Consider the following 24,082-nt stretch of genomic DNA (forward strand, 5'->3'; position numbering starts at 1 on the left):
AAGCCCAGAAACATACATTTCTTATATGATACCCATGTCTTAGTTAAAAGCTGTGATGAAAATCTGCCTTTTAAGAGTTTTTTGCTTACATCTTTTTAACTTCTATCCAGGAAACTATGGAGAATGTGAAGAAATGTAAAAATTTTTTATCTACGCTAATAAAACTGGCTTCATCTGGTAAACAGTCTACAGAGACAGCCGCTAACGTGAAAGAACTGGTACAGAATCTGCTGGTAAGAGCTCTGTACGCCGGCCCCTCTGCCTTAGAGCGCTGTACTTGGCCATGGGGGTGGGGTGTGGCCGGAGTCTGGGCCCCTCTGCCCACCACCCTGCCATCCGCTCGCCAGCCCGGCTTCTCGGAGCCTCACAGCGTGTTGGCCGCAGGGGAGCAATGTAAACTCACTAGATGGAGGGTGTTCAAAGGCCCTCGCTCGCTCCTCCACCTGCTCTGCCTTTTTCACGGAGGATTTTTTTTTTTTTTTAATATTTATCTATTTGGTTGCACGGGGTCTTAGCTGCTCACAGGCTCACAGGCTCCCTAGTTGCCGCAGGTGGGCTCCCCAGTTGTGGCGTGGGAACTCTTAGTTGTGGCATGCATGTGGGATCTAGTTCCCCGACCAGGGATCTAACCTGGGCCCCCTGCGTTGGGAGCACGGAGTCTTATCCACTGTGCCACCAGGGAAGTCCCTTTCATGGAGGATTTTAAGTGATACAGAAGCGGAAAGCAGAGTGACAGCCCTTCTGGGCCACCTGCGGGCTTCGTCGGTCATGAGTTCTTATATGACTTTGCATCTGCTGCGCCCCCGTTGCCACCCACAGCCCCTCCCCAGTCTCATAAATATTTTAGCACGGATGCCTGGACATAACCTGCGAGCACAGGATCCCTCGCAGCCCCCAGGTGCCCAGAGGCTGAGTCCAGTGTTGCCTGCAGGGCTCGGTCAGAGTCGGTCAGGTCCACCTGTGGCAGCTGCCTCTGTTGTTGCTGGTAACCTGGGGGTCCCCTCCTTCCTGCTGTTTTCCTTTCCTCTCGGTTTCTCTATGCAAGGAAACCTGGTGGCTCAGCAGACGGGCTGTTGGACTTTTCTGTCCTGCTGGTGGGTTCGTCGGCTCAGACCCTCCGCTCGCAGCCTCCCTTCCGTGCCGAGGCTTGGGCTGGAGGGGAGCCACCCTCAGGGGCTGGCTCTGTGCCGCCTCTGCAGACCATGTGGGTTTGGGGCCAGAAAGGAATGAAGTCCCGCTCTCACAAGGAAAAATGATCGCTTCAGATGCTCCTTAAATCTTTTCAGGAAACCCAGAGATTGAAAAATAATCTCACCTCCTGCGACGAACAAGAACTCCCAGCTTTTTGTTTGTTTTAATTATAACAATTTTACCTTCTAATGAAAATTTCTAATTAAATAAACGCCATTCCCTTTCTTCCCACGGTCCTTTGTCTGTGGTCCCTCCCCGGCGCTGGAAGCGTGTGCTCGTCTCGTCGACCCTCCCCATCCATCCCCCCACCCCCGGATGAGCCCAGTGCCGTCCCTGTTGTGCTGCGCCCTTATCAGGGCACCAGGACCCCCGTTCCGCCCTTGTTACAGGACCTCTTTGCAGCCCTGGCCACTCCCACCTTGAACTGGGCCCAGTCAGCCACGGGCTTGGCCCCCCAGCCCCCACACCTGGCTCGCTTTGGTTTCCAGAGCGGGGTCTGGGCCGTCTCGTCTGGGCGCTCGCTTCTCCCCGCCGGTGCCCCAGCTGCTCTGGGGTCTCGGCGTAGGTGTGGTCTCTCTGGGTAAGGGTGTCCCTGGTCTGCGGTACCTTCCAACTTGGTCATGAGGGTACTTTTAGGCTAGTCTGTCGCCTGGCAAAATGCCTGATGTGCGGTGGGTTAGGTGCCGCGTAGATGTCCCGTGGGAGCTGGCGTAGGGAAGTCGTGGGGTGGGCCAGTGAGCCCCGATGGGGCGGGGCACAGGGAGGGCCGGGGGCCTCACCCACGCCCGGGAACCCGTGTCAGCTGAGCATGTGGCCCCCGGGCCCTCCCGCACCTTCATCCAGTGCAGGACCTGGCGTGAGGAACAGCCAGTCCTAAAACGCGAGACCAGAGAAATGCTGCATAAAGATATGCATGTGCGCGTTTGTATTCGTGGAGGAATTTCAATGTGAATTTTATTTTTAAGGACGGAAAAATCGAAGCAGAGGATTTCACTAGTAGGTTATACCGAGAACTTAATTCTTCACCTCAACCTTACCTTGTGCCTTTCCTGAAGGTAATTTGAAGCCGCCTGCGAGCACCCAGCGTCAGGTGGAGGGGCGGGCGCGTCCCGGGGACGGGTGGGCTTGCACGGGTGTCACCGGTGCGTTTGCAGGTTTCAAGCCCCCTGAGACATAAGGTTAAGTTTTCTCTTTCGAGGCTTCTCTGTAAGTTACGAGACCCCCGCCACTGAGGCCACAATGTTGTGTCACCACCGGGGACTGCGAGGGGCCCTCTCCCCGCAGACGGGGGCCCCGCGCCGCTGGGACGAGGGTGTCGCTCAGATGCCTCGGCTGCCTTGACGCGCTTAACTGCATTTCAGAAGTGGCGCTTCTGCTTTGTTTTTTAAACAAATTGCAGCCAGTTGTCACTGAGGGTAACCCTGCTCAGCGGCAGTCGGGGGACAGTGGTTTGGGATGCCGGCACCCGGCGTCCCGGGGCGTCTCCTTAAGGCCCCAGACCGACGCTGTTTGGCCGAGGACGTGTTCTCAGGGTCGTGTGTTTTCTGTCTTTCTGCCCAGAGGAGCTTGCCCGCCTTGAGACAGCTGACCCCCGACTCCGCGGCCTTCATCCAGCAGAGTCAGCAGCAGCCGCCACCGGCCTCGCAGGCCACCACCGCGCTCACGGCTGTGGTGCTCAGCGGCTCGGTGCAGCGCACGGCCGGGAAGACGGCGGCCACCGTGACCAGCGCCCTCCAGCCCCCTGTCATCAGCCTCGCGCAGCCCACGCCGGTGGGCGTCGGCAAGCAGGGGCAGCCCACGCCGCTGGTATGGAGGCCAGAGCCTCGCCCTGCTCCCCCGCACGTGCCCGGCCGCCCGCGGCTCAGAGAGACTGTCAGGGAGGACCTGGGGCGGGATCTGAAATAATGAGGTGTCAGCCAGGGGCCGAGGCCCTGCAGCTTCGAAATTTATTTCTCAGTAAAACGAAATAAGCCTACTGACTTTTGCCCTTTGGCACGTCCGTTGTCTGTGCTGTTTCGGGCGTCCCTGGTTTAAATGGACACAGTGTGTTTGTAGTGGATCTTTTAGCTGGACGTTATCTTTGATTAGGAGCAATGGCCCAAATACACGAAGCTGACGCTAAGTGCTTGGCGCTGGACACGTCAGGTTTCATGGTCTAGGACCGAGCTCTGCAGCCGTCGTTTGGGGCTCGGAGATCCTCGGGAGGCACGGCTGCTGACGGTGGATTTATCTGTGGTTGGGATCCAGGGTTCTGGTCGTGTAGCTATAGAAAAGGGTGTCTGCTGGGGAGAGTTCAGGACTGAACGCGCTCCTGCCTCCTGCAGGCAGACGGGGTTCGCCCAGTAAGAGTTCAGGACTGAGCGCACTCCTGCAGGCAGACGGGGTTCGCCCAGTGTAGAAAGGCACTTGCTATTCTTTTTTTAACATTTCAAAGGGATTTTGTTCCTATACAGACGGTTAAAAAAAATTAAAACAACGCAGGTCCTCACGTCACTTTCGTAGGTTGTGGAGTGTATCTTACGATAATGCTCGAGTGATAACCAGGCGGGCAATCAGAGTCATGAAGGTGGTGGTCTCTCACCTGCTCAAGTTAAAATCTGCATTTGTTCTTGCCTTGATTGGTGGTGAGGAAGACAGGCTCCCGTGGGAGGTGGAGCCGTGTGTGTGTGTGTGTGTGTGTGTGTGTGTGTGTGTGTGTGTGTGTGTGCGTGCGCGCGCGCGTGCGCGCGCGCTTCGGGCCAAAGTGCAGGTGTGAGATCAGGGCTCGCTCGCATGCCCCTCACTGGAGGGGTGGAGCTCTGCCGCGCCCTTGCAGAGTCGGGCACCACCGGTCCATCACCTGCTTCCCTTGAAGGCCGTAGAGACGTGAAACCTGGAGGCTCTTCCCTGAGTTTGTGGCAAAACTTGGCCTGAACCTCCTGCAGGCAGTCGTGTGTCTGCTCGTTCTGGACAGTGTGAATTTTCATAGGTTTTGTTGCAGAAATAGCTCGGCCCTGGGCACCACCCATCCCTCCCCGAGTGCGCTGTAACGTTAAGAGTGTGCCCACCAGGCGACCTTCGTAAAGTTCAGCAGCTGGATTCTGATCCAGCCCTAGAGGCTCTGGGAGGGATCTGAGGGGGCGCCCCGGCACCTGTGCTCACATCTGGGGAGAAGTCGTCTGTTCCACACTGGTTCGCAAGCTCAGCAAACACTGTCCTCCAGGCGCTGGCCTCAGGGCCCCATGTGTGGCTTCCGAGCAGTTAATCTGCCCCCAGGAGCTTGCAGCCTGATGCAGTGCCCCCGGCTGACCCTCCTGGTCCTCCCGGAAGGCTGCCCACCCCCCGCCCTGGGCAGGGAACAGGTGTGGGAGCCCCCTCTGCGGTGGGGGCGGGGGTGGGACGTGAGCTCACGTGCCCCGTGGGCTCTGCTCCAGGTGATCCAGCCGCCGCCCAAGCCTGGAGCGCTGATCCGGCCGCCGCAGGTGACGCTGACACAGACGCCCATGGTGGCGCTCCGGCAGCCCCACAACCGCATCGTGCTCACCACGCCCCAGCAGATCCAGCTGAACCAGCTGCAGCCAGGTGAGGGCCGGCGGCCGGGCCGCTCTCCCCAGGGCCCTGTCCCCCTGTTTTTTTAATTGTGGTGAAACTCACGTAACACAGACTTGGCCATTTTAGTCACGTGAACAGGTGTACAATTCAGTGGCGTTAGTACATTCACAGGGTTGTACGGGCATCGCCCCGTCAGTACGATTTTTACAATTACACATTCAGGACTGGGTTCTTAACGAGTAGTCGTTCCTACATTCCAAAGAGTTTGATGAGCTACAGGAAGGCAAATGCGTGAGAGATGCTGCCTATGCTTTTACTCTAATCTAGAGTTAGTAACGCAACGTTTCTGACGTTTTAGGAAGCCTCCTTGTGGTGGGCCGGGAGTAGTGGCCCTCCCTGCAGCCCACCTAGCACCGGGGACGGCAGTGTCTCCATCTCCGAGTCTGTGCGCGGGGGGCATACCCTCGTCTCTTGTTTTGCAGTCCCTGTGGTGAAACCTGCCGTGTTACCTGGAACCAAAGCTCTTTCTACTGTCTCAGCACAAGCAGCTGCTGCACAGAAAAACAAGCTCAAGGAGCCTGGGGGAGGCTCGTTTAGGTAAGGAATGAGCCCTGGCTCAGGAGGCGCCCGGAGGGAAGGGCCTCGCCCGGTGGCCGTTGGTGCTTTGAGGCTGCGTTCATTCCCTACACACGCACGCACACACACACACACGCACGCACACACGCACACACACGCACGTGCGCGCGCTCGCTGTGTGCGTGTTTTCCCACAGAGCGGCTCAGGGGCGTTTGCCGCAGACGCAGGGCGGGATGGCAGAGCAGCTGACTTTCCGCGCGGACCAGTGGGAGGTTTGTGTCTGTGATACGATGGCTCAGTCTTCTGAGTGCATCACAGTCACAACAGAGGACGCTTCTGTGTCCTCCTTTCAACCTCAGAACCTTCAGAGATGCTGTGCTTTGGTCTCTTGACGAGCAGCTGGTCTGAGCACCGCCATAGGAAGGGCTACAGTGGCTACTTTGGTTCGGATCCAGCAGTAGCAAAGTGCGTGTGTCGGGGGACCTGGGTGGTCCTTCCCTTCCCTTCCCAGAAGCTTCGTCCCTCAAGCTGTTAGGGAGCAGGGCAGGTGTTGGCAGTGCTGGAGCCATGGTGGCCTGAGCCTGGGTCGGCTTCCAGGCAGGGCAAGGAGATGGGTGGCTGGCACAGTCTGGCACGGAGGGTGGGGGCCCACAGGGGTGGGGAGGACATCCACGAGGGAGAGGGCGGGTGGCGGAGATGGGAAGATGCGTCCACCTGCAGGTGCGAGGGAGTTAGAAATACAGAGAGGAGCAAACGAGGCGAGCCCGGTGGGGTCGGGTCGGGTCGGACGTCCGGCTGTGAATACTCTGGAAAAGCTGTGGCTGGAGCCACCCGCTCTGCCACCGGAGGGGCCTGGGATTGGTGACACCGTGATGGCGGCAGCACGCCCAGCGCCCAGGTCTCGTCTAAAACTGCTTCCGCCGCGGTGACCAGGGTGCCTTAGGGGGGTGCTGATTCCAGGCCGGAGTCGCGAGGGTGCAGGACGAGTTAGTGCACTTTGGTCAGAGAGCAGTGCTCAAGCGCCAGCGTTCCCAGAAGCCCCCAAGCGGCCCCTCCTGCCAGCCGTGTCTGCAGCGACATTGTACCTGTGGGTAAGACAGGAACCCGAGCCCCTAGAAACGAGTCAGTGGGTGGTTTAGGGGAACAGGGTTTGCACAGTCTCAGACCACCTCCCCTGAGGTCCTCGTAACTACACAGGGAGGGAGGGGCGCCCCGACACAGGGAAGCGGGCAGGGCCCCCCTGCGCGGGAGCTCCGTGTGCAGGGTGAGCAAGGCCCCTGACTCGTGTGAAATTCCTGCCAAAGGTGCATTGCCCGCAGCTCGTCACAAAGGGACGTCCGTCAGAGGGAAAACGAGGACACGCTGCAGAACAGCTGGCCTGGGACCTTCCAGGTGTCAGGGGCACGAGAGTCAGGGAGGGGCTGCAGAGACGTGGCAGCAAAACGCAGCTCATGGTTCTGAGCTGGACCCTTTGCTGTGGGAGCCGCTATAGGGACCGTTAGCCAAAGCTGGGGGTCTGGGCGTGGCTGGTGGCCCGGTTTCAAAGGCCATCCCCCCGGTTCCGTAGGGGTGCCTCTGTCCACAGGGAGCCACACTGCCGTGTCCGGGGGGTTGGGGGTTGGGTGTCAGGTCGGCCGCTCACCCTCAAGTGGTTCACGGACTTTCCTTTGTACTGTTCTTCCAGCTTTTCTGAGAGGTTGTGATCGTATTAAAAATAATGCTGTGAGATCATTTAAAAAGGGTTTCACAGAACAAACTCCTTGAAGCAGTGAGTAGGTGCTGTGCTCTCTGTGAACTTGGCATTGACATCTGTGTGCAGAGACTCCCACTCTGCCGTACCTTGGGGTGGGTCTTCCTTTAAAAGAACAGATTCGCTCGCAGATGACCGCCTTTGTGCTCAGGTGACAGCAGCGCGGGAGAGCCGCCCCTCTGCCCGCCGAGTTGGCGGCCCTTCGTTCGTTAGACCCACCTCCTCTTCTTTCCTGAAGGGACGACGATGACATCAATGACGTAGCGTCGATGGCCGGCGTGAACCTGTCGGAAGAAAGTGCGAGAATATTGGCTACGAACTCTGAGTTAGTGGGCACCCTGACGCGGTCCTGCAAAGACGAGACCTTCCTCCTCCCGGCGCCTCTGCAAAGAAGAATATTGGAAATAGGTATGGCCCTGAGCGTCCGGCCTCCACCAGTGGGCCTGGTGTGGACCACGGCTGCGGTGCTCAGCACGGAGCTGTCCTGGGCTTGGGGGGACACCCCTTGTCCCTTGTCACCTGTTTTGCCAGGGTTGTGCTTTCCGTGGGGTTGGCGGTGACGTTCTCAGGTAGTTGGAGCAGGTGTAGACCACCCCCGACCCTCAGGTTGCACAAAGTGGTAACTGGGGGATAAGGGAAAAACAGTGAAGGAAAGAAAAGAACTTCAGTGATTGTAAAATACCGCCTGTTCCCCAGGTAAGAAACACGGCATAACAGAGTTACACCCAGACGTGGTGAGTTACGTGTCACACGCCACGCAACAGAGGCTGCAGAACCTTGTAGAAAAGATATCAGAAACGGCTCAGCAAAAGAACTTCTCTTATAAGGTAACCCGCCGTTTCCTGGAGGGGATGCCCTGTCGGCGCTCCCGGGTCTGGTGCTGCCTGGAGGGCACAGGGGAAGCGGCAGAGTGTTGAGCTCGTTTTGAGTTTTCCCCAGAACGAGATTTTGGGAAGATGCCACTTCTTTCAGTCCCGTGGTGCTCCGGGCGCTACCCACTGGGCTGTGGAAGGAGGGTGCGGAGGATCTGACCTCCGGGTTAGGGAGCCAGCCTTCTGGGTCCGGGCTGGTGGCATCTTCAGCTCTGGAGAAGGTGGAGCCCCCCGCCCGTTTCCACGCGGGGGGCTCCCAGCAGCTGCGGCCCGAGCTGTCCCTGCAGACCCGAGGGGCTCTGGCTCACCCGCGCTCCCGTGACTCAGAGTGGTGCCCTGTCGTGTGCTGTGGAGGCCCGGCCTCTCACAGCAGGTTCCAGGCAGAATCCGCCTTCCTCTTCAGTCACGCGAACCCTCTTTCAGGGGCACCGTGGAGCGGCCAGGCACTGCCCGAGCAGCGTTTGAAGTACAAGCCTGTAGCCACTTGGCTTTAAAAATACTTTTTACGCTATTGGAAAAAAATTTAAAGTGTAACTTAGAAGAGTCAAATGATACCAAAGCGTATAAAATGGAAAGTTGCCTGCGAGCCCCCGGATGACTTACCTGAGGCGGCGTGTGCACGTCCAGAGCACTTCAGAAGCAGAGTCTTGGAGACGAGAGGGGCTTGGGTCTGCGCGCCGCCTGGGGAGTGGGCCGAGGGGGGCGGGAAGCGGTGCGCGGACTGTCCGGCTGGGTTCCCAAGTTCGTGACAAACAGTCGTTTCACTTTTTTCTAGGATGATGACAGATACGAGCAGGCAAGTGATGTCCGGGCTCAGCTCAAATTTTTTGAACAGCTTGATCAAATTGAGAAACAGAGAAAGGACGAACAGGAGAGAGAGATCTTGATGCGGGCAGCAAAGGCAAGTGCGCGTGCTGCACGCAGTTCTCCCCGGTCCGCCCTGGGCGCTCGCGGACACCCTTGGGGTTTCGAGGAGCCGGAGCAGGGTTTGGCGCTGGCCTCGATGACACGTGCGCGGGGTTAGGAGCGCAGCCGGGGCAGGAAGCCTCCAGACCTCAGCAGGTCGCCCAGCACGTGGGGCGGGTCCCTTAACTGAGCCCGGAGCCCTGCGGGCTGCCTGGCCCACCGTCCTCACGTCACATTGGACCATGGCGTGGTTCTTACATCCAAATGGTATTGATTTTCATGATGATAAATTTTCATCCGTTGGCTGTAAACGTTTAAAAATTTAATGCGTTCTGTCACGTGACTTAGATGTCATCATGTCACGTATAAGATGACATGTTTGTCGGGTGATGAACGTTTAGGTCACAACTTATCTTTCTTTTTTACCTGTTTGAAAATAGTCTCGGTCCAGACAAGAAGATCCAGAGCAGTTAAGGTTGAAACAGAAGGCAAAGGAGGTAAGCGTTTCCAGTCCAAGAGTCTACACTGCACACTTGAAAATACGTTTGTGTTCAACCTCAGCACCTAACGAGAGAGAGAGAGGCTGAGAAGGCGATGGTATCTCTGCACAATAGGCCTTCCCGTAGCGATTTATGGTGTTTGCAAAAGTGTTTTCCTGTGCTTTTAAACTTCACGGTAATTTCTCATGTGGTGCAGTCCAGTCTCTGTACTCTCACAATTTGCTCAGATCTGAGCTTTTTAAGGTGAGCATCTATTGCTTTACTGTTTTTCTGATTGCACAATATGCTTGCTGTTTAAAAAAAAACAGTCAAATGAAATTTTCATTTAGGAAAGTTTAGAAAACCCTTTGGTGTCTATGTATTACTTTTGTAGTAATAAAAAAAAGTGCGTGAAATGACAGTCCCTGTTTTCCTTTTCAAAACAAAGATGCAGCAACAAGAACTGGCACAGATGAGGCAGCGAGATGCCAACCTCACAGCACTGGCTGCCATCGGGCCCAGGAAAAAGAGGAAAGTGGACTCTCCGGCACCGGGATCGGGAGTAGAGGTACCGCACGGATGCAGGGACGGGGGCTGGAAGGGCCTCGGGGCATCTGCGTCCCGCTCGCCTCTTCAGGGAGTCAGGCACGCCGAGAACGGGCTGTCGTTCGCGCACATGTTGTCTCACCGCCCTTGGAGTACTTGTTTTCTCGGTACATTCGATACTTTATATTCAAATCAACCTATTTGTGGATATCATGTGAGCAAGAAGTTCTTTGCATGAGGAAGTTTGATCACTGTAGCTTAACACGATGAGATTTAGACTGACTTCGAAGAGAATATGGGGAGATTCCGTCGGAAGACTGACCTTTGTGGGGCTGACTGTCCTCCCTGGGTACTGGGGTTAACGTGAAGGAAGGTGGTTGTTGCCTGTTTCCGTTTGTCCAAAGTTTGTTAGTTTCTTGTTTTGTTTGCTGTCGTGTCTTTATATGTAATTACAAACCCAACTTTAAAGTATTGTTATTTTTTCTTTAAACTGCCGGTTGTTTTATTAGTAAATCACAGGAAGAAAGAAAACATCGTCTTTTATATTTACCTGCTTATTTACCATTTCTGGTGTTTTTCGTTCCTTCCCCAAGTTCCAGGCTTCCATCTGTGGTATTTCCCTTTGGCTTGAAGGACAGCATTTAGCGTTTCTTGTAGTGCAATCTGCTGGTGATGGATTATTTCAGCTTTTGTTTACCTGAAAATGGTTGTATTTCACGCTCAAAAGTTTGAATGAAGTTTTCCCTGAATGTTGACAGTTTTTTTTTCTTTCAGCTCGGTTTTTTTAACTTAACTTAATACGTAATTTTCTCTCACGTTCTTGAATAAGCCGAGCAGATCCAGACATACATCACTTAACTTTATAGAATGACCGACTAATAGGGATGAGTGATTGTAAGAATTTTAGCCATCCTTCACGTTTTTCCTCTACTCCTTGAATCCTGTCTTAACTGCTGGTCTCTTTCTCTTTTCCAGGGAAACTCCTATTCTCATTTAGACATGTTATCTTGTTCCGGATCACAAAAAAGATGGGAGATTTCCCAGTGTGTTTTGCAAAATTGCAGAGCTCTTATTCTTAGACCTGAAAACAGCCGTAAACGTGTGACCGTCGTTGTCCTTAGAGACGTTGTTCCATCGTGTTCAGGGCCCCACTGTGATTTCAGTCCTTGTTTCCTGTCTGTCACGTGAGTCACTTCTCCAGCTGTTTTGAGGCGATCGTCTTACTTCTTTGAAGTTCATCCGTGTGGTGTTTAGACTTGGTTCTCTTGCTAGTCACTCTGCTTGGGCTTCTCTGAGCTTCTTGGATCTGTAGGTCAGTAGTTTTCCTCAAATTTGCAACACTTTGGCCTTTATTTCTTCAAAACTTTCTCTGTTTCAGTCTTTTTCTATTGGGATTCCCAGTTAGACCTCTGTTAGATCTTTTTGATATTGCCCTGTGGGTCTCTGAGTCTGTATTTGTCCCTCTTTAATCACTTCTTTCTCTGTTCGGACTGGATCATTTCTACTGATCTGTCTTCAGATTCCCTGTCTTCTCCAGTCAGCTCTGCAGTCTGTCCAGTGAAGTTTTCATTTGTCGATGTATCTGCAGTTCTGGGATTTCCACTTAAGTCCTTTTTATGGCTGCTGAGTCTTTGCTGAGATTTCCCTGTCTGCTCACGTACTGAGGCCACATTTTCCCAGCATTCTTTGAACCTGTTTGTAAAAGCTTCTCTCATGGTTTTGTCAAGTCCGACATCGGGGGCGTCTCGATTCAGTCTCTGTCGACTGCTTTTTCCTTTGACCGTGGGTCATGGTTTCCTGTCTCTCTGCATGTCTAGCCATTGGCGCTTGGATGCTGGATTTTGTGGATGACATGTCGTCATCCTCTGAAGAGTACTGACTCTTGTTTTAGTTCAGCTCCTGGCTGCTCATCTTGAACTTGTGTGTCTTGTGTCTCACTTTGGTGTTCAGTAGGGTCTGTGGAAATCCCATGGTGTTTCTGAGCTCCCTCACCCAGTGGGGCTCACCCTGCAGACTTGCCTTCCCTGTGCAGGTTTTAGGCTTGGTTGGGGTGGGTCTTACGTAGGGTATGATCCTTACTCCCAGGGAAGGGCCTTTGGCGACTTGGCCGGATGCTGGGAGGGAGAGCGTCGGGCGGGCTACACTCCAGCGAGGACTGCCGCTCATGCCTGTGTTTTGCTTACATCACACGGCTGTTTCACGCTGTCCTCTCTCCCTGGACCCTTCATCTTAGTTCCATAAGTAACTTTGTGTTTAATGCTAATTACAAGTCTGTGTGGATGTCTGTTTAGTCATTTGGTTTTCTGAATCTCGTCTGTTGGATTCTTCTGGAATGTTTCGTGGGGGCTGCGTTCCCCGTATTTGTGCATGTCGATGGCGGTTTTGATGGCTAGAAAAGCCGTGGCTCACGTTTTCTTTCCTTGAGAATCTATCTTGAGTAAATAGTTACAACTCGATAATTTTTTTCCTGGTATGGAAGGTTGCTGTCAGTCTGATGATAGTCTAATTTTATTTCTCTTGTGTTTCTCATGTGTTCTTTCTGCCCAAAGATGCCCACAGAATTCTTTTCCCTTAAAGCCCAGCCTTTTACTTGGAATTGGCTGTCTTGGGTTGGCGTTCTCAGGGAGAGGTTGTGTTCTTTCAACATGCAGTTAAACCTTTTTGTATTCAGGAACATTTTCTTTAATGCTTTCTTTGTTTTTGTTTTCCTCTTCGGAGATTCCTGTTACTCAGACGCTGTATCTTTTGTATCTGCCATCAGTATTGGTGCTTTTCTCTTTAATCCTTTCAGTCTCTCTTTTAAAAACTTTTACCCTGTTTATGCTTCTCGCTCTTCTAATTCCTTCTTAAGGTATCATTTGTTGCGTTTGTTTGCTCTTGTGTTCTTTTTCGTGGAGAGTCTTCATTTCTCAGGTGAAATTTTCTTTTGTTTCTGATGTTTCCTTGCCTTTGTCACCTCATTTCTGAGTTTCGCTGATTCTGATTTATGTTATTCTTTCATGCTTCTTATCATTTTCTCAGTGTCTTTTAGCTTGTTTGGAAATAGAACATAGCAGTTTTGATCTCGTTTTGATTACGTCTTTTTGCGGTTTCTGATCATCTGTAGGGATGTTGTTCTGCTCCTTATTCTCTTTTTTTCCTAGGGCAGCTTCTCTGGGACCTGACCTCTCTGTGGTTCACTTTTATGTGAATTTTGCTGTCTTGAGCCTTTAGGAGGAGGTGGTTTGCAGGTTTGCCAGCTTCACTGAGCTCCTCTTCCGTTGTTTCCGCGTGGTGACGAACTTGCTGTCTGAGACGTCAGGCTCTGCTGCTCCCTGACTCTCACCTGGACCTTCTTGCCTCCATGGTCCCGGACTGTCCTGCTCAGCTTTAATTTCGCTCCTCGCAGGTTCTCTTCTGCGTGAGGCCCTGTGCTGCGGGGCCCCGGCAGGTCGGAGGCAGAGTTCCTAGTGGCGAGGCTGCTGCTGAGAGGAGAGAACTCCTGGCTGTAGCTGCTGCTCTCCAGTGAACCTGCCACTCCTCCCGGTGAACACCCGCTGGCCCCTGGGGGCCTTGGGGCCTCGCAGCTGCCCCACTGCTCTTCCTGCACAGTTTTCAGATAGGCTTGTGGCTGCTCGCGGTTCATCTTCACCGGTTTGGTTGTAAATGTTGTCTGCTAGCGTTTGGTTTTGCTTTCTAGTTGCTGTGTGTTTTATATGGCCTTTGGGAAGATTCAAAGAAACTTTGACGCCTCTGGCATCTTCTTCCCAGAATATAATGATTAGTGTTTTTCAAAATGTTTTTCTTTTGATTTAGAGTAGTTTCAAACATACAGAAAAGTTGTAAGAACAGTATAAAAAACTCCATTCAGATTCTCAATTCTGAACATTTTACCACCTTTATTTTGATACCCCTTTTTTTTTTTTTTTTTTTTTTTTGCGGTACGTGGGCCTCTCACTGTTGGGGCCTCTCCCGTCGCGGAGCACAGGCTCCGGACGCGCAGGCTCAGCGGCCATGGCTCACAGGCCCAGCCGCTCTGCGGCATGTGGGATCTTCCCAGACCGGGGCACAAACCCGCATCCCCTGCGTCGGCAGGTGGACGCTCAACCACTGCGTCACCAGGGAAGCCCTCGTCACCCCCTCTTTACACACACAAGTACGCGTGTGGGATGTTCCGTCACCCCTAAATGCTGACAACGCTGGACGTTCTCTTGTGTTACTACTGCACCCATCCCCCCGCGTCGGGAAATCAGCCCTGATGCCCCAGGGTCCCCAGACCTGCTCCCACTTCACCGCCTGTCCTGGTTTCTCTTTGATCCAGGCGTGTGCGGTGTCCGGCTGGCTTGTGGCGTGAACCTCTTCCCAGTCTCCCCGTTCCTGACGGTGCTGAAGAGGGCAGGTCTCTTGTTCTGTAGGATGACCCTTGGCATCACTAGGTGATCTTAGCCTTGATCACCTGGTTAAGTTGCCTGGCTGAGAAAGCAGCTTTCTCCACTGTGTAGTCAGTTAGTCCCTTAGCGCTTACCAGTGTTGTGTAAGGAGGCACTCCAGGGTCACGCAGGTACTCTGTTCCCATCACCCCTCACCCGGCCTTAGCACCCTTGCAGACTGCCCTTGCGTCAGGACCGCCAGGCTGGGGGCCAGGTCACGATGCTCAGTTTCCATCACGCCTTCCACATTTACTGGTTGCCTTCTGCCGTGAAGAAGAGCTTCCCTCCCTCCCTCCCTCCTTCCCTCCCTCCTTCCCTCCCTCCGTCCTCATTCATTCATGCATTCATTCATCACTGTGTATGGACACATGGATTCCTGCTGTATTCAGAGGGTTGTAATCAATGCTCTCGTTATTTCTAGATTTGGTCAGTGGAAGCTTCTTCAAGCGGTTTCCTATATCCTTTTGAAACGTTGCCCTCGTCCTGTAAGCGTGAGAGGTGTCCAGGTGCCTCTTGTGCTTCCCCTGCCCTCACCCGCAGTGGCGCCCAGGAGCCTGCTTCCTTGCGGTGGAGGGTGGTATTTAGAGACCAGTATCTGAGCACTGTGTGTGCTGATTGCTACGGGGGTCCCTGCTCCAGGCCCCCAGCAGTCAGAGCCCGGAACGTATGTATGTGTACAAGTGAGTGTGCGCGTGCGTGCGCGCGTGCCCCTTTCTGTATCTAGAACAACCCTGTGTGTTCTAGTTGATGCTGAGATTCTAGTCTAGGACCTCAGGGCTGCTTCTAGTCTTCTTCGTTTCCTTACTTTTGAATCCCTTCACAGACAGACAGAACGCGAGTTCCCGTTATTTTCAGTATATTTGTTTTTTTATTTTTTTTGGCTCAATGTAACCAGTCCCTGAACCACTCTGGCCGCTGGGGTCCCTGTGCTGGGAGGGGAGGGCTCGTGGGAAAGGCATGTGGATTAACTTCTGCCTTAGGCGTTTTCTAAAGAAGAGAAAAAGAGCGCGTATTTCCAGACTGACGGGGAGGGCGTGAGTGTGGGGAGGAGTGTGGGGTGAGGGGGCACCTTGAGGAGATGGTGGGAGGGATGCACGCCACCGGAGGTCCTGCGGCGTGGCCTCGTACGTTGCTGGTTGTGCCTAATTTAGGTCTTCAGGGGTACTTGTGGGTTATATGTGTGACAGTTAATACGAAATCTGGAATTTAAAAAGTCCTTCATATGCCTTTGTTCATCAGAGCTAAGGCTTAATTTCTCTTTTTCTGTTTTTAGTTTAGGATTATTTCTTTAGGGTGTGTCTTTAAAAACAAATTTATTGTGAACTCATTTTAGACTTGCAGCAAAGTTGCACGAAGAGTACAGAGAGTTCCTGTATATCCCCCAGCTTGCCCTAACGTGCATCACTGGTGTGATACTGCTGACTAGGGACCTTATTTGACTTGGTCTTTCAGAATTTAATTTTAAGTTAAGAAACTTTATATTTTAGAGCAGTTTTAGGTTCACGGCCAAATTGAGTGGAAAGTGCAGAGAGTTCCCATACGCCCCCCCGCCCGTCCCCCGCTCCCCTCGCACCTGCACAGCCTCCCGCATCATCCACGCCCCCACCGGATGCTGCGTTTGTTGCAATCGATGAACCTGCACGGACACTTCATCACCACCAGAGTCCACAGTTTACATCCGGGTTCCCTCTTGGTGTTGCACGTTCTGTGGGTTTGGACAGATGTATGATGGCCTGTATCCACCTTTACAGTATAATACAGAGTAGTTTCACGGCCCTAAACATCCTCTGTGCTTCATCTGTCATCCCTCCCTCCCCGCAGCCCCTGGCAACCCTTGATCTTTTTACTGTCTCCATAGTTTTGTCTTTTCCAGAGTGTCATAGAGTTGGAATCATACAGTCTGTAGCCTTTTCAGATCGGCTTCTTTCACTTAGTTAAACGCATCTAAGGTTCCTCTGTGTCCTCTCGTGGCTTGGTGCCTCATTTCTCTCTTTTCAGGGCTGAATAACATTCTGCTGTCTGGATGCACCACAGTTTATTTATCTGTCACCTGCTGAAGGACATCTTGGTTACTTCCAAGTTTTGGCCACTGTGAATACAGCTGCTATAAATACCCGTGTGCAGGCTTTTGTGTGGACATGAGTTTTCAGCTCCTTTGGGTAAATACCGAGGAGCACGATTGCTGGTGCGTATGGTGAGAGTATGTTTAGTTTTGTAAAAACCTGCCGGGCTGTCTTGCAGAGTAGCTGCTCCATGTCGCATTCCCGTCGGTTACGAGTGAGGTTCCTGCTGCTCCACGTCCCCACCAGCACCTGGTGGTGTCGGTGCTCTAGATTCTGGCCGTCCTAATAGGTGTGTCGTGGTGTCTCGTTGCTTTAAATTGCATTTCCCTGATGCATGACGTGGAGCATCTCTTCATGTGCTGCTTCTTTGGTGAGGGGTCTTTTAAGATCATTGATCCATTTTATTTTATTTTTTAAATTTTTATTTATTTATTTATTTCGGTACGCGGGCCTCTCACTGTTGTGGCCTCTCCCGTTGCGGAGCGCAGGCTCCGGACGCGCAGGCTCAGTGGCCATGCCTCACGGGCCCACCTGCTCTGCGGCATGTGGGATCTTCCCGGACCGGGGCACGAACCCGCGTTCCCTGCATCGGCAGGCGGACTCTCAACCGCTGCGCCATCAGGGAAGCCCCGTTGATCCATTTTAAAAATTGAGTTGTTTGTTTTCTTGCTATTGAGTTTTCGGAGTTCTTTGTATAGTTTGGATGAGTTGTTTTTTTTTTTAACCAGATATGTCTTTTGCAAATGTTTTGTGTGTATTTGATTGTTACCATTCTCCACTGAAGGTGTAGGATCCCATCCAGTACCCCTCCTGGAATTTGGTCACCATGTCTCTGTAGCCTTCTCTGGTCTATGACGGGTCCTCTGTCTTTGCCTGTCTTTCCTGATCTTGACACTTTGAAGAGTGTGTGGTCGGTTATTTGGTAGAAGGTCTCTTAATTTGAGCTCATCTTACGTTTCCTCTTGATGAAACCCAGGTTATGTAATTTGGCTGGAATGTCGCACCAGTGATGCTGTGTCCTCAGTGCATCGTATCAGGAGGTACGTGACATCTGTGTCCCGCTGCGAGTGATCACTCTGAACACTTGGTTCTGGGGGGGGGGGTCCCAGGCATCTCCGCTGGAAAATCTGTGTCCCTTTGTAATGAAAGTGTCTTGTGGGAAATGCTGAGGGACCGCGCCCTCCTGTTTCTCCTCGTTGGCACCACTGCTTCCCGTGGTCGGTGACCGCGGGCTGACAGGCTCTCCTCCTCTGTCCCCTGTTTGCTGGTTGGAATTCTGCCAGCCCTGCTTGGTCCTCGCGAGCCCTTCAGTTGGGCTCCTCTGTCCTGTTGACGTAACCTGTCACCTTCTGAAGGGTTCTTACTCTCTCACGTCACAAATGTTCCAGGCTTACCTTATATTTTTCCTGCCCTAACAGTGGAATCGACCGTTTCTCCACAGAGCCGCGGTTCTTTTTGTTGGGACGCGTGTGCAGGGACCAGGTCTGGGCACCGGTGTGCTCGGGCCCCTGGGTGTCTTGCTCCAGCCCCCTCGGGGGTACAGCTGGGGATACGTGCACCGCCCCACCTGTGTTTTCTGTGTCTGTACCGAAGGCGGTGGGTCCAACCTGACGTGACAGGCCCTCCGAGCCGTCCCGCGTCCCACGTGGGAGGCCTGACTCTCATCATCACGGTGGGTTTGCTGTTTGTCCCACCCTACTTTGCAGATAAAAAGGAGATCCACAACTGCTAAGCCCTGTGAGAAGGAAGTGGCTGACTGTCCAGAGTAGCATGTGTCTGCCCAGTTCTTCCTGTGTGTAGCCCTGCGGCGCCCCCGAGTTCCGCGTCCTCAGCGCCGCAGAGTTACTAGATGAGCCCTTTCCTGCTGCCCCGCAGCAGGCTCTGTCCCTCCGAGTGGCACAGCTGGGCTCTTCTGCTGTCTGTCCTCCAGTGTGGCCCCCACCCCGCTTTCGTTTGGTTGTTTATTTTGGGGGTTCTCAGAGCCAGAGCTGTACAGATGCCTGCACCCAGCAGTGCCGTCTCCTCCCCCTCAGACACAAGCGTGTGTTTGCGATTTCCGCCTCTCCCTTGAGGAAGCGTAATGTTGGCGCCCTTCTGCCGTGGGCCGTTTTCACTTCGCACGTTCTGGAGCGCACTCCATGCCGTTTCGTGGCGATGCTCCCCATTCTTCACAGCAAACGGGGTGCTTCTCCGCACCCACGTGTCCTGGGCGACCCCCTCCCTTGTGCACGGATGGTGTTGTATTCTTGGGGGTGTGTGTTGTGGGGTGAAGGTAAGTGGGTCGGTAGTTTCGTTAGGAATTGCCAAGCTCCCCTCTGGAGGGTCGTGCCAGTTCTCACCCGCCGGTGGTGAGAGAAAGGGCCTGTCTCCCCACAGCCTCCTGGCGTGTGTTGCCACAGTTTGTAATTTTGCTGATCTGTTGGGCAACAGGGGTGCTCAGTTTCGGTGAATGTGCTGTGGGTGCTTGAGAACAAGGCGTATTCTTAGGCAGGGTGTAGGACTTGCTGGGTTTATAGGGGGTGCACCTTACCGATTACGCCCACTGTGTCTTTGCTTATTTTTGTCCACGTGATGTGTTTTGTGCTGGATGGATGTGGTGTCCCAGAGCTTTCCGTTGTTAGTGTGTTTTTGTCTTTTTTTTTTTTAATAAATTCATTTATTTATTATTTATTTTAGGCTGCGTTGGGTCTTCGTTGCTGCACGCAGGCTTTCTCTAGTTGTGGCGAGCGGGGGCTACTCTTCGTTGCGGTGCGTGGGCTTCTCACTGCAGTGGCTTCTCTTGTTGCGGAGCACAGGCTCTGGGCATGTGGGCTTCAGTAGTTGAGGTGCGTGGGCTCAGCAGTTGTGGCTTGCAGGCTCTAGAGCGCAGGCTCAGTAGTTGTGGCGCACGGGCTTAGTTGCTCTGCGGCATGTGGGATCTTCCTGGACCAGGGATTGAACCCGTGTCCCCTGCATTGGCAGGCGGATTCTTAACCACTGAGCCACCAGGGAAGTCCCTGTGTTTCTGTCTTTATCTCCTTGCATCTCCTGCAGTTTTTGCCTTGTGTGGGGGTTGCTGTGTTATTTGGTTCATAAACATCCGTAAGTGTTACCTGTTCACCGTGAGTCGTGATTTTTACCATTGAAAAGCGTCAGCCTTTGCCCAGTGGGCTTGATGTCTCCTTTGTCCTCAGTCAGGGCCGTTGCCCCTGCTCTCCTGTTTGCATCAGCCTGGAACACCTCCATTCTGCTTGATTTGTAGCCCTTCCTTTAGGTATGTCTCTTGTGTAGAGCACACGGCGGGCTTGTTTTCTGAGTCCAGTCGAAAAGCGTTTTCCTGTCAGGGGTGAGCTAAGCCCGTCATCTGTATTGATACAGCTGACAAGGTGGGTTCTGACTCGGTCACAGTGCTTTATGATGATGTGTACTTTTTATAGTTGCTCTGTTTTTTGGTGAGATGTGTAGTCTTTGCTCCTTAATTAAGATTTTTGTTTGTGTTTAGGATGGTTTTTAACTGTGCTCTAGTGGTTACTTTTGTATGTAAGTGTTTCTGGGCGTCTTTGGTCCCCGGTTTTCACGTGTGTTTCCTGTTTGGCTTGCGTCAGCCTTCTCCTCGGCTCCCCGGTGGCCACACTGCATCCGGAGCCTGTTGTGTCCCCTTCCCTTTCCCTTTCGTGCTTTGTTACATCATTTCTACCTTGTCACAGCGCTTGACGTTTCCCAGCCTCCTCCTCACCTCTGCTGTAGCACCAGCTGCGTGTTTATATATTATAAATGCTTATTGCTGCGTTTTTCTGAGGTTTCCCCGCTCTTCCCTTGTTGGGACGGCCCCTGCCTGTGGCTGAGCCTTCGGAAAGCTCAGGTGCAGAGTCCCCTGATGTTTTGCAGGTTGAAACGGTTTTTCTGTGGCCTTGATGTGTGGAGGACGGTTAGGCTGGATATACAAATGTGGGTTCACACTTGCTTTCAGTGATTTTTCGGTGCTGTTGCATTGCTTTCTGTGTTGGTTTGGGAAAGCCTGATGCCAGGTTAATTCTCTCGTCTTGATGGTTTATTTTCTCTTTTTACCTGGAGGGTTTTCTTTATCTTGGAAAGCTGACCGTTTTAGGAGACTTTGTGGAAGTTGATTTTTATGGGTTAACTTTCCCAGGTGCCCACATGCCCTTTCAGTGTGTCGGTTTGTTTTGTTTTCTGTTTCTTGAAAGTTTCCTTGGATTATAGTTTGAGTGTTAACCTCTGCCGCACGTTTGTCTTCCTTCTCCGGGGGCTCTGACGACTGAGTACATGTCCTCCTTTGGTTGCTTCCTTTTCCCCTGTTTTTTTTCCTGGCCCTTTAATTTCTTTTCTTTGTCTCATTTTTATTCTCTTGTTTTTCTGCCTTTCTTCTTTGCCTCTTACTACATTTTTATTCGAGTCTTTTCTCCCCTGAGCACCTTACGGTTTATATTAATTTCTGAGATACTTTTGTCCTTTTTTCTCATTTCTTTCTTGTGTCAAATCAACTCTCATTTCTTTCTGGTTTTCAGTCCATTTTCCTCCTAAGTTTTGAGGTTTTGATTCAAGGTGATTTTCATATCCTCAGATGTTAAGTATATTTTGTTTTGTTGAAAGCGTTGTCTTACAGTTTTCTTGTTTTTCCAGACTGACTTTGTCTCTGATACGTGTGGAGTTTCATCTTCTGATTTTTTGCAGTGGTTCTTTGTGGACCTGCGTATCTTCCTCGTGTGCATTTTCATGGTTGGGGTGTTTACAAGATTCGCCCTCCGACGGTGCCCTCTGCTGACAGTTCTGCAGAGCCCGGTGGCTTCGCGGGTGTCTGTCCGAGGGTGAGGAGGGCTGAGTGTCCTCTGGAGGCGAGGCCCTGTGCCTGCCGGCCCCTGCATTCCCCCCGCTTACTTCTTTGCCTGCCGCCGCTGCCCAGTTTCGAAGGACTCATCTCAGAAGCTGTGCGCTCTTAGGCCCCCCAGGCCCGCTCTGGCGGGAGCCCCCCCCCCCCCCGCTCTGTCTCTGGTGCTCGGCCTCGTGGAGGCACTGTGGGCCCCGCCCAGGAGCATCGTTCCGCGTGGGGTCCGGGCCCCATCCTCGTGTTGTGCGGGTGCCGTGCCCCGGGTAGGTCTGTGTTTTCCTCCCTGTTCTGGACGGTTCTTGGGGAGACGATGGGAGGTGCCGGGGTGAGCTTGTCTTCAGCCTCCTGCGAGTGGCCCTTGTTCTGAGCTGAGCGCCCGAGGGGCTCCGTCGCTGCTGCTTTTCACAGCGCCCTCCAGCTGCCTGTGCTGGGCGTGGGCTCTGTTTCATGGACAAGTGTGGGGACTGCGCCGGCAGAAGCGGAGCAGAGCAAGCTGGCGGGGGCCTGTGCTCTTGGCGCCGTGACCTCATCACTCGCCGTCCGGGACGCAGGGACATCACGCGGGTTAGAGGTGCCCTCTCGTGGGCACAGACCTCTCACTGTTGTCGAGGGGGCTCTGGGGGGAGCGGCAACAAGGCCCCCGTGGTGCGAGTCCCCCCGAGACAGTCCCTGAGGGGCTGGTGCTCTCTGCCGACTGGGCGAGCGGCCACGGCAGGTCTGAAGCTGCGCCGGCTGCCACCGCTGGTTGTGCGCGGCCCTGGGGGCCCCAGCGAAGTGACCCCGCGAGCCAGGTGGGGTTGGGACGGAGGTGATTGTTTCCATTTGGTTTTCACCTTGAGTGTTTGTTGCCTGTTAGGTTGGTTGTGGTGTTTTTGACAGTGGAAAGATTGCCTTCAAAGGAGATACCAGCCTCCTTTCATGAATCCTCTCAGCAGTCCTGTGACAGGACATGATGAATGGTCACACAGCACTTTCAGGGAGGAAGCTGGCCTCCGGGAGAATGTAAACCGTGTGTCCACGGTCGCTTTGTTTCAACCCCAGTGCCTGCAAATACAAAACAAAACACACCGAATCAGCCTCTTTGCTGGAGTGTGAATGTTGTTGAAGGTGGACGCCGGCACCTGCCCCGCAGTTTTCTGTCATCTGAGGTCACTGCTGGTCGCTCAGCTGCCGTGCCCGAGGGCCGCTTCCCCAGGCTTCCCGCATGGGGCTCTGGGCCAGACCGGTCCTTGCGCCCGCAGGCTGGGCGCTGGGTTCCTGTGACCGCCTTCTGGCCAGGACACCCCAAGGGCAGTACGATCAAAGGACGGCACTCACCCCATGAAATCAGAAGTCATTTGAGTTGTCAAGTAGGATGCCTCTGAGCACATAGGCTTCTTATTCAAGTCCGGAGAGCAGTGACGCAATGCAGCGTCGTGACCTTTGGAGCCTGAGACGTGCGGAGTGGGGCCGGCGTGGTCCCGGCCCCGGAGCCCTGGCTGTGGGCTGTGCTAACGCTTGCCTGTCCGGATTGTTCGGAAGCACTGCTGACTTCTGAAAAAGATCTCATTAAAATATTACTGGCAGGGATTGCTTGAGTTTCAGCTTTAAATGCTGTGCCTGAAGGGAGCCCTCACCCCTGTCCCAGCTGGGTTTGGCCGTTGAACTGTTTTGAAAGTAAGAACATCACACGTGGCCCAGGGTTGTAGCGAGTGTCACAGAAGACACCTGGCCCGTGGTTGAGGGAGCGCTGCGCTCTCCACGAGCCCCAAGGTCTGGCGCCGCCCTGTCTGTCCCGGGCGGGGAGGAGCTCCCACCCGCCTGACGGCCTGCCGGCCCCGGCCCAGCCGTCTGGCCAGGCGCTGGCCTCGGCTTGGCCTGCAGGCTCCCCCGCGGTGCAGAGGCTTCACACCCACAGGGCCCCCAGCGCAGGCCAGCTCTCCGGCCGTGGAGACGGAACCCCATTTTCCTCCTGGCTCCTCTAAACTGTGTGCTTTCATCACCCCCTTTTCAGGGGCGGTTTGTCTTGTTCACAAAATGCTCCTTTAGGGCCGTTATGGAGACTCAGGGGAAACTGCCAGGAAAACCTAAATAGTTGTTCAAACACGGAAAAGTGTCACCAGAGGACCGGCCTGGAGGAGGGACCCCGGTGGTTTAGGGGTGTCTGAAGGGGGCATAAAGAACACGCGGTTAACGGTGGAAGGTGGAAGAAGGGCGTGCGTGCCCTGAGCTGCCCTGAGTGCCCAGGAGGGACCAGCCTCACCTGCCACCTGCTGGCTGCTTGCTGTGCTGCCGCTTCCTCCAGCATCCTAGGGCTCATCGCTCCCACCTTAAACTTCGAGAGAACGCTGTAAAAATACCACTGTAAGGTTTGCGCTTCAAATATACAAGAGCGACTTTAACCATCAGAATACAGACACTCAGTGTTCATTCCGAGTGGAAAACCGAGGACTGTCCGATTGGGAGTTGCGTGGTTCATGCCTGCGAGTGTCGGTTGGAGGTGGTGACATGCTGAAACCACGGGACGCTGCTGCTGAGGGGCGGCGACGCGGCAGGAGAGCGCCCGGAAACCCGCCTGTGCCAGGCGGGCAGGCATCAGAGCCCCAGCCGTCGCCCGGATCCCCCGCGGGCCGACCAGGCTGGGCGCCGAGCGGTACAGGCCGTCTGAACCGCCGCTGTCAGCCCGGGGAAGCAGGGAGCCCCCTCCAGGCCATGGACGACGTGGTGACTGTGGAGCCCTCGGCGCAGCCAGCCGACCACCGCCAGCCCGCCCAGCCCAGGAGTCTAGACCTTGCGGCCTTGGGAAGTGTGCCTTTGCCGGCGAAGCGGGGATGTCACGGCCGCCGCGGGCACAGCATCAGCACACCTGAGTCCCTGGACGCCTGGAGGTCGGGGACGCCAGCCACAAGCCCTGGAGCTGTTCTGCCGTCCCCTTGGGGCAGGAGCCGCCACCTT

At 53.9% G+C, this 24,082-nt stretch overlaps 1 protein-coding gene across 1 annotated transcript in view; it reads left to right on the forward strand.

Annotated features, from left to right (window-relative positions):
- The window catches only part of TAF4 (TATA-box binding protein associated factor 4), a 71,536-nt gene that overhangs the window by 45,649 nt on the left and 1,805 nt on the right, over window positions 1–24,082 (forward strand). Inside the window, exons 5-14 of the mRNA XM_060033316.1 lie at window positions 111–233; window positions 2,157–2,246; window positions 2,752–2,997; window positions 4,605–4,752; window positions 5,205–5,319; window positions 7,287–7,456; window positions 7,745–7,875; window positions 8,696–8,821; window positions 9,267–9,323; window positions 9,754–9,873. Coding sequence (XP_059889299.1) covers window positions 111–233; window positions 2,157–2,246; window positions 2,752–2,997; window positions 4,605–4,752; window positions 5,205–5,319; window positions 7,287–7,456; window positions 7,745–7,875; window positions 8,696–8,821; window positions 9,267–9,323; window positions 9,754–9,873 — 1,326 coding nt within the window. The remainder of the gene's footprint in view (window positions 1–110; window positions 234–2,156; window positions 2,247–2,751; window positions 2,998–4,604; window positions 4,753–5,204; window positions 5,320–7,286; window positions 7,457–7,744; window positions 7,876–8,695; window positions 8,822–9,266; window positions 9,324–9,753; window positions 9,874–24,082) is intronic.

This window comes from Delphinus delphis, chromosome 15 (assembly GCF_949987515.2).
Source record: "Delphinus delphis chromosome 15, mDelDel1.2, whole genome shotgun sequence".
Taxonomy (NCBI): Eukaryota; Metazoa; Chordata; class Mammalia; order Artiodactyla; family Delphinidae; genus Delphinus; species Delphinus delphis.